Source organism: Gavialis gangeticus, unplaced genomic scaffold (genome assembly GCF_001723915.1).
Source record: "Gavialis gangeticus isolate Ggan-Ray unplaced genomic scaffold, GavGan_comp1, whole genome shotgun sequence".
Classification (NCBI taxonomy): domain Eukaryota; kingdom Metazoa; phylum Chordata; order Crocodylia; family Gavialidae; genus Gavialis; species Gavialis gangeticus.
In genome coordinates this window covers 46,400,398-46,410,038 of record NW_017728993.1, presented here as the reverse complement: position 1 = coordinate 46,410,038, position 9,641 = coordinate 46,400,398, and the positions used below count along the sequence as shown (strand labels likewise).

At 38.5% G+C, this 9,641-nt stretch overlaps 1 protein-coding gene across 3 annotated transcripts in view; it reads right to left on the bottom strand.

Moving 5' to 3' along the window:
- AGL (amylo-alpha-1, 6-glucosidase, 4-alpha-glucanotransferase) overlaps positions 1–9,641 on the bottom strand; it is a 65,301-nt gene that overhangs the window by 33,099 nt on the left and 22,561 nt on the right. For 2 of the 3 annotated variants that reach the window (XR_002094700.1, XM_019501672.1), the window contains exons 10-16: positions 7,769–7,908; positions 4,137–4,324; positions 2,415–2,538; positions 1,710–1,873; positions 1,015–1,116; positions 629–784; positions 396–546 (exon numbers count right to left, since the gene is read on the bottom strand). Coding sequence is in view for 2 of the 3 variants with exons in the window: in XM_019501672.1 (XP_019357217.1) it covers positions 396–546; positions 629–784; positions 1,015–1,116; positions 1,710–1,873; positions 2,415–2,538; positions 4,137–4,324; positions 7,769–7,908 (1,025 nt within the window). In the remaining variant the exon portion in view is untranslated. Of the gene's footprint in view, positions 1–395; positions 547–628; positions 785–1,014; positions 1,117–1,709; positions 1,874–2,414; positions 2,539–2,916; positions 3,041–4,136; positions 4,325–7,768; positions 7,909–9,641 lie in introns of all 3 variants that reach the window. The other variant, XM_019501674.1, reaches the window with a different exon arrangement.

The following is a 9,641-nucleotide window of genomic DNA, read 5'->3' as shown; positions in this document are numbered from 1 at the left end:
CTCTCTCTCTCTCTCTCTCTCTCTCTCTCTCTCTCTGCCCCCCCTCCACCCCTATACTTATTACTTTTTTTCTTGTTCTTCCTCCAGAGTTAGTTAACTTCTCTTGCTTATATGAAAGTGTCACAGAAAGAAGAAAAAAGGAAGACCATAACATTCCCTTGCAGAATCTGGTGCAGGTACTGAACATGAACATATATTCTTTTAAAGTAAAGAAGAGGTTTCAAATTGTTAATATCTCCATAACAGCTTGTTATGGATGTAAGTGGATGTAGTGTTACATTCTGATTATATACAGCCCTTCAGTAACTGGAATCAGCATGAAAAGTTTAAAGCACAGCATTGGAGTGACTTGAATTTTTTCAATCTTGTCAGTTTTTCAGAACAGGTCTGATTACCTGGGATGCACATTTCAGGCACTTCTTTGCTGTAGAAGGATGTTTTGGGATCCCTGAAAGCAGTGCGAGAAACAGCCACTACAGACTGGTGTGTGTTAGGACAGTGCCTAGTTACTGCAACTATATCTTCATCAACTTGATCCACATACACCTATAAAATGCATAAAATTGACAGATGTTCTTACTCTGAAAAGTAAATTTGAGGGAAACAAAATATTACTTTAGTTTCTTACCTGAATAAAGCCTTTAATTGCCAATTCTTGGTGCAGCCTGTTCATAGCCAGTCTTCCTCCTATAATTCCTGTTTGGAAATTAACTTCACCAGGAGTCAAAGGTGTTGCTGATGGATTCCATTTAGCATAAAATCTTTCTTCAGTGACTACAGAAATCTACAAATAAGATCATGTTTAGTCAAATACAGACCATTCTGAATGAAACAGCTGCTGCTTCCAAGAATTCAAGTACAGATTGCTTTAGCCAGGACTACAATTCAGTTTTCTGAGATAAACTAAAATAGTCAAGGTTACTAGCAAATAAGATATCAAAATGGAAAATCTGCATTTCTTTCAATATATGTTGGTGGTGAACCTTTTAGAAGCAAAGTAAAAGTAACACAGACCTGATGTGGTACTAGCTCATCATAACCCCTGGTGCTTCCTGTAGCACAGCTCGCCATGGAAACAATCATTGAGCTGGGAAGAGCATCATATGCAGATCGATGCTAACATCAAGAATAAAATAATAAAGAGAAGCAAATGAAACTTTTTCGCCATGCTGCATTTGTGTTTGGGAGGAAATCTCAGTTTTACAGAAGAACTCGCTGTTTGCTTATGTGATAACTCTTACTGCAGTGTAATAACCAGTAGCATAACTTGAGTGGCAGAGGAAGGTGGGGAGGGGGAAGAGGGGCACCAACCCAAAGCTCCTATTCAAAGAGAGTGGCAGAATAGTGGCTCCCAGGCAGCCTATGCTGCCACAGTACTCTCCCTGTGTTTGGGAGCTTGCCCTGAGGCACCAGCAGCCTGCACTACCACCGCAGCCCCTACTTGAGGTAAGTGCTTGCTTCTCCCTCCACCACACCACTCAGAGCACTGCATTTTTAAGCAACACCACTGGTAGTCATTAAAATTAGTGCTACGAACTTAAAAATAGAGCAAAGCTCCCATCCCACTCCCTACCAGTTTCATTTCATCCTCCTTGTATTACCCACACCATTCTAGGATCCAGCATCTCGGAAAAAGAGGTGAACATGGAAGCATTGCAATGTTCAAAATAACAGAACAAGAGACATTAGATAATATGTTAAGTGCTCACCTGAATTGGACATTCATTATCATGTGTAATATCCATAAATAGTGCATGCGCAATAGCTGGCATTAAAGGTCTCAAACGTGGCTGAACAAAAGACCCAACTGGTTCTCCTCCAAAGCGGTAAACTAATCTCCCTTCTTCGTGACTGTTATATGCACTCATTGCCTCTAGAGAACAAAACTTGCATAAGAATTGCTATCATAAAGGATATCTTGTATGGAGACTATGAAAAAAGTGTCTACATTTGGTATTCTGGCACAATGTCAAATAAGGTTACATTTTGCTTATAAGTAGTATGCCCACCATACTTATACTTTAGGGCATTCGTTATGCAGTTTATAATGATGTGTTAAAAAGGGAAGAGAAAAAATAATAAAAATAAAATCTCTGAAAGGGGATTCCAAATGGCTTTGGGGGGACCCATGCAACAAATAAAACCAGTTAATCAATCCTCAAGATAAGATGCTGCATTTTCATGGAATAATTTTGCCAGGATTTTTTTCCGTTTCTCCATGTACAATTAATACTATATTCACACTAGCAAGTATCAACCAAGTCATATTCCTAAATGCATCACTAAGCATTTGTTAATTACAGTATGAAATGGAACCCTGTGCATATCCATCAAGTTATTTTTTTCCATGTGTGGCACAACACATGTACAGTCTGTGGCAATTAGGGCAGGAACCACACACATAGCGAGCCTACCTCTTATTAAGGAATTAATGCCCAGTGTATTCACAAAGATATTGTCCAATTCCTCACTTCCTGTGAACAGCTCAGCCACTATATAGAAATCAGCTCGCAATTTTCTAGCCGTGTCCAGCATATACTGCAAAAAGCACAGCCAAGGAAGCCAAAGAAAGAGAAATGGCAAACATAAAAAGAAAGAAAGGATTCAAGGCTAGGCAGGAATTGGATAATAGGGAAATGCCATGCAGCAAAGAATGAAGAGCCAAAATTAAGGAATCAAATAAATTTAGTAATATAGAAGTTAAAAACAGGCGCACACACAAAAAAGAGCCACATTGGACATTAAGATGCAATCCAAAAACAGTTAAAAACATTGAAAGAAAGATATTTGAATATGCAAAGAACATAGAAAGATACAAGGAGAATAAAAAAAAAAAACAAGCCAATGTTAGTTTCACATTAAAAAACTTTGAATCATACATAGCAATCCTACATGGCTTTTAGTCATTCATTGTACCTCTAATCAGACTGGTAATTCCCAGGCGGTTGACAAAGACATTGTCAATATACTCACTGCCAGTGAAGAGTTCAGCTATCACATAAAGATTAGGTCTGACTGACCTGGCTGTTGCTAGCATGTCCTATAGATCATAATAACATTTTTAATTATCTTCATTAAAAATCTCTTGCAACTTCCATATATACAATAATTAATAAGAATGATGATCAAAAGTCAACTGAGTTCTTAAACAAAGCAAAAGTAAACTGAAGTCAATCACAAATTACATTTACAAGATTTGGAAGCCTTGCTCAGTAACTTATAAATTCTCAGAGTATTTTAGTCATATTACTTAAAACTTTGTTTATAGTTTGTTTGTAAATACCTATTTAACTCAAATACATAAGCATACAGAGGGAAAGAAATCTCCCTGAGATTCAGACACCTACAGACCATGAGAAAAGGACTGAGAAAGTTCCCTATTTCATTCATTTTCTACAAGAAACAAACACAGGGAAAATAAGATGCCATATTTTCAAGACACAGTGAACACCTAGAATTGCTTTGACTGAATTACATTGTTTCTACACTGAAATATTTACATTGATGCAACACCTCGTTGTGGACACTTATCTATCTCAGCTAAAGGGAACTTTACATGAATTCAGTTTAATTCAGTAAACCAAACTGAGATTTAAATGTCACATAACACCAGCACCAACTTAATGAAACACAGACCTAATTTGGTTAAGTATAAAACAACTTTAAAACATGCATGTAAAATTAAACAAGTTAGAGGCAAACATTTCTATAATAATTCCCTAAGGACAATTTCAGTGAACTGTTTAAGACTGCATTGGGGATAGAGTTCAAGAGAGGTTTAGATACCCAATTTACACTGGGAAGTTACCTTTAAATATCTTTAAAAAAAGCAAACAAACTTGAGCTTTTGTCTAAGGTAGAGGATGTAATTTTTTCTTCTGCAGGCAGTGGAAAAAAGGATTTAACATTTAAAGAGAGAATTTCATAGTACATCTAACATCTGTAACCTAACAAGCGTTAGGCTTGTTAGGTTCCAAGACAGGAACAAGTCTTACATCACAGGCTTCTGATTCAGTACATCAGAGCCTACAAATAAAAGTGGGAATGCAGAAGTTATCCACTTTCAGTGAATGAGAAATAGTAGCACTTTTAACCTGTTAAACAAGGTATTTATGAAGCTGCTGAGTTTCGCGTACCTCTGCTACGTGAATAGGTGTTGAGTGGCAGTTGTCAAGGCGTATACCATGGAAATATTTGGCAGTGATTTCAGTGTATTTTTTCATGTGTGCCCAGAGGTAAGGGCAGTCTTCTGGCTTCTTCCCATAACGAAGTTTGACACTATCTCCCCAGCAGATAAGCTCTCTTCTTAGGTAAACATTTGAGCCTAAAAAGGAAAGAAAAATAATCTCACTACAACATGCCAGAGACAGGAAGTGTATTTTGATTATGATTAAAGAAATAAAATATAAATAAAAGTATTATTTATAAATGTTAAAAACTGTAAATCAAAACTCCTAATTAACTTAATATTAATTCCAAAATTACAAACTGTATACCAAATTACAGATTATTGTATCAGTTTACTTATACCACTGATGCACTGAAGACCTACACTAGTGGTATAACTTCATAAATTGGAAGAAACTAGGAAACATGATTTACAAAAGAAAGGTTGAAAGAACTTAGATTATTTTGTCTGGAAAAGAGCGAAGGGGATTTGATAACACTCTTCGACTCCTGAAGGGTGGTTATAAAGGAGATGGTCTGTTCTCTTTGGCTGCAGGGGACAAGACAAGACATTATAGTCTTAAATTGAAGCAGGGGAACTTTGGGTTGGATAATAAGCAGAACTTTCTCACTATGAAAGTGTTTAAGCACTAGAACAGATTACCTAGATGAGTTGTGAAATTTCTACTGCTGGAAGTTTAAAAGCAAATTAGACCACACTTGTCTAGGATGCATTAGGTAGGATGATCTTGCCTTGAACAAGGAGTTGGATTAGATGACTTCCTGAGGTCTTTCCTAATCCTACTTTTCTATGATTTAAGAAACTTCTGTTTTAAGTTTCAAATAAATGTAACAGTATATGAAATGGAATAGCAGTTTAGACTCCAGGAGTCATCTCTTACATACTTTTAGTGGTACAAACCAATAGCTGATATTTGCAGCTGACAATGTAGGCCTGTAAGTAAGCAGTCACAATTTTTAGACTTAACCTATTTTTAGCAGCATTTTCTATTCATCTTGCTTTAACAAAATTTTCAAAATACCTAATCTGCTACATCACAAGTTCTATTCTGATTTAAGGTCCTACATTATTTAAATGTTTTGAAATGTAACCTTTAACTTGTATTCAGTTTCATTTATGCCTCTTATAGCTGTGATTAGTGCAACAATTTATCTGTAAATTATGTTATATTCACAAACATGCATTTTCTGCAAATATTTTAAGGAGGAACCTGAACGTTTTAATTAAAAGTATTGTCAGATCAGAGTTAGATGAAAGAAAAAAATATGGCTATTGAAAATGATGAACTAGCAGACATTTGAACATAGCTGCAAAAGCTATTTTGATCTGCAACCTCTGACATATTGCCACAGTTAGACAACTGCCTAAATACGTGCCTCACATGGAACAAACTTTCTTCTTTGTGCACAAAGTCTTGGCACTGACGAGTTTTAAAGGTTAGCTTACTTTCACTTAAACAAAGACCTACTGTTATTTTTTTCTGATTGTTCTACTTATTTATTGAAGAAAAAAAAATAAGCCAGGTCATAAAAGTAGTGAGCTTGACTGCATGTTAAAGTTATACTGTAATTTCAAAATTGAATAACTATTGCACAATACAGTCTCTGCACATGGAGTTATTCTGGCACAGTTATTCTAAAATAAAGCTCTATTTACAGAAAACTTTCTACATATGCTCAAGAAACTACTCCTATATCATCTGGTATAGACATCTGTATTTATTATCATTCAGCTACTTAGTGTCCATGTCCTTTGTCTTAACCCTGAAACCCTCTCCCCACTAGAACTTTTGGGTCTTCATACACTGCGAATCATTGACCCATATATCCCTTTTCTGGATACCAATAAAACACTGACAACCTTCACCAAACCTGTTGCTTGGGTATTACCATAGTATACCTAATCAATTACAGTGTGCAAGCAAGTTTAGTGGCCCGTTAAGGCACACCAATAGTCTAACTTTGTATACCACTAAGTATCTGCAGATGCATTAAGTGGAATTCAAATGCCACTAAGTTTGAAGTGGGACTGGGATTCCATCTATAAAGTGAAAGCCTCAGGAATGTGAAGCCGAGTGTGTTCGAGCTCAAAATCAATGACCCACAGTGGAAGAAAACATGTTGTGTATTTATCCCAAGGAAAGGATGGCCAACCGAAGGACATAAAAAGAAAGAAAGCATTTATCCTATGGTGGGCCAACATGCATTCTTTGTTGGCTTTTTTAGTTTTTGAAGAAGATATGCAGACAACAGCAATAAAAACACTGAAATGGAGTAAACTTACTTCATGTTAAATATGGAACTTAGTACGGGGTAGATTAATGCTCAGTAAATTCATACCCTAGCTCACTTTACAATAACTTCCTTTTGTAGACAAGTCTCTTGTGAATTCCGGTTAACTTCCTGGTGTCCCTGTATATAGACAAGCTTTAGAAGCCAGATACTCAAAGCACTCACTGACAGACCTGACAGTCAAAAATTTATGAGTCGCCTTTTAAAAGCAAACAGCTGCAATAATATTGTCAGTCAGATCTGAAGAGCTTTCCCCCTTCTTTCTTTAGTACTGACATCAATATTCTCAGTTCAGGCATTAGCAAACCTTCCATATATGAGCACACAGGTTCCTGAATTGGAATTAAGGCTTATTACAGTATGAAAAAAGGCTTTCCAATGCTCTGAATTTTTGCCACATAAAAGCTAGTGACGAACTTAAATTTAGGTGATAGATGGACAAAACTGGAGGACAAAAATCCATGCTCTGTCCCTCAAAGTTTGGCTATTTTGGGGTTATGTATACATACATGTAAGTAAAAAACACAAAAAAGATGATCAGAATTAAATGATTAAAAAAAAATCTTGGGAAAGCATTTCCAGGTACCCCTAACTCAGATACCCAGAGACTGGTTTTAAAATTGAACTACAGCCAACCCTCCAAATTAAGCGTAGAGATTTTAATTTTAACAGATTAATTAGAAATCAATTAGGTTTAGAAATTAATAATATACTGTAAAGTAGCTTCTACCTACTCACAATACAAACTTTTTTCTACCTTATAGCAGACACTACCAGAGCTTGTTATAAAACATGCAGATGTAATAATTAACACTACTCAAATATATTGTAAAATCATTTAAGCTGAAAGACTGTAAACCAGACCCTACTTAGGTGGCTAGGCCCCCAAGCAGATTTAGGCACCTGAGTGCAAATACTTTTCTACCCTGATGGAGTCCCTGAAAAAAGCTATTAATAAATCAAAGGGGGTGGGTTGTCCTTTTCTTCACTGCCTTTTTGACTTAGCCTTAAACTAAGATGACAGCATGTTATAAAGTGGATGCATAGATTTTTAGGCACCTAATAGGTGGAGTAGGATCTGACCCTGCAACTCTATTGTAAAATATTTTTGTGGTCATTCCTTAGCATGCTGAATTGGAACAGAAAATCTGCATAGTGATTTAACTGCAAAGTTTATAATTCACCTCTTTGTAACTGTACAAATAGATCCAGAGGGGAAAAAAAACCCTTTTTTGCTTAGGCTAGAATACTTAAAGATTTCTAAAAGGACTGAAAATTTGTTTCAAACCTGGTTCAGCAAAATTCCTCAAAGGATCATCTCCCATTACCCATCCATTATGGGCCATGAAATGACAAGCTTTATCAGATTGATGCATCAGCAATTCTTCCTCTTCCAAAGTTTGATCTTCAAATGGATAAGTAAAATATCTACGGAATGCACAGATAGTTAAAAAACCCCAAACCCAAAACACTAACAAAAATTCATTTTACTCTTAAAAAGAGTTGCCAGAGATGTCTTATCTACAAAGAAGTTGTGATAAAACTATTTTTACTACAGATACACTGATATCAGTCCATATCAGATGGGCACCAATGAAAGGAAAATTGACATTATTGGCAATCTGCTTTTTTTGGTCAGTGTAGCCAATGTCACTAATAAATGCTGTGTGCATGTGCGCAGCCGCAGCATGCATGTGGCCAGGAATGTAGCTAGACAGTGTGGAGAGCAGCGTCTGGCTAGTAAATCCGTGGGGAGAAGGGGTGTGGGGGAGGGCCGATCAACGCCCCCACAATGAAGGAGGGAATGGAGCTGGGGTAGGGGCACGGGTAGGCACTGCCCGGGCAGGGCAGGGCATGGGATGGAGCTGCGGGCAGCTCATTTTGGGAGTGGCTCCTCGCCACTACATACACCAACGGGGGGAGGCATGGGGGACATGTGACCCCCAGATTGTTGCAGAGGCAGGCTGCCTACTGCAGGCTCAGGGCCAGGGGCTGCGCCGGCCTCTTCCCAGCAGGGGAGCTACAGCAAATTTTGGGGTGGCTGTAGCCTATCCCATAGTCCCCCTCCCAGCACCGCTGCTGCCCACCCTGCCCCTGCCCCAAGTGCAGCCCCAGCCCAGCCCCCTCACAGGGAAGAGGCCGGCACAGCACCTGGCCCTGAGCCAGCAGCAGCCTGCCTGCCCTTGCCCCAAGCACAAATCCGGGAGTCACGTGTCCCCTGTGCCTCCCCCAAGGGTGCATGCAGCAATGAGGAACTACCCTTCCTCCACACCCCCTGGACAGGTCACCTGTGTCTCTGTCCCATGCCCCACCCCGGCTAGGCACTGGCCCTAGCCCCATTCCCTCCTTCACCATGAGAGCTTCATTCAGCAGCCCCACGCCCCTTCCCTCCCCCATGCTCCTTACCCCCCACAGACTTACCATCCAGACACTGTTCTCCAAGCTGCCAGGCTGCATATCAGCTATCGGATCAGTACTGGCCGATATGGCCAGTTAATAATTGCCCGTCAGTATCAACCAAAAAAATCTTTATCAGGGAACCCTTAATTTTTACAGTTTGCAAAAACTTGTTTGCAGTAAAATATAAACAAAGGGCTATTGTTTTGTAACACAGCTTCATATCTTGGGGTAAGAAGGAGAGCAGCAGTGGTCATCTTGAAGGTTAAGATCTCAATTCTGGATATACTCCTGCAAGTGAGTTTAGGCATGTGAACAATTAAGAGTTTCACTGAAGTTTACAGATTATGCTCTCCAAATAGAAGTTTTGGGTTACCTAAGTGTGAACAGTGTAATGAATGCACACTAGTGGTAGAGATACCCTAAAAAGCACAAGGAGATGAGACCCCCCCATTACAGTTGCTTTGTCTTGAATCCCCACAACATTATAAAGCTAAAATTATGGGGCGTAAGTGGCATAGTACAAGTCTCCTTAGGCCCACCAGATGAGCAAGTTTCATTGTATATGAGCACTAAGGATCATCCTTGGTATTTCAATGGCACCCTGAGATTAAACACCATCTTCTCTAGGGGCATTATACTTGTTTCTTTTTGCTAGGATTATATTCCACATTCTTAAAGCTTCAGTTGTTGCTAAAAGTCACACTGTTAGTGTTCAGTAAGTCCAGGTGACTATTTTTTTTATTGAAAGGAACCAAAAAGTT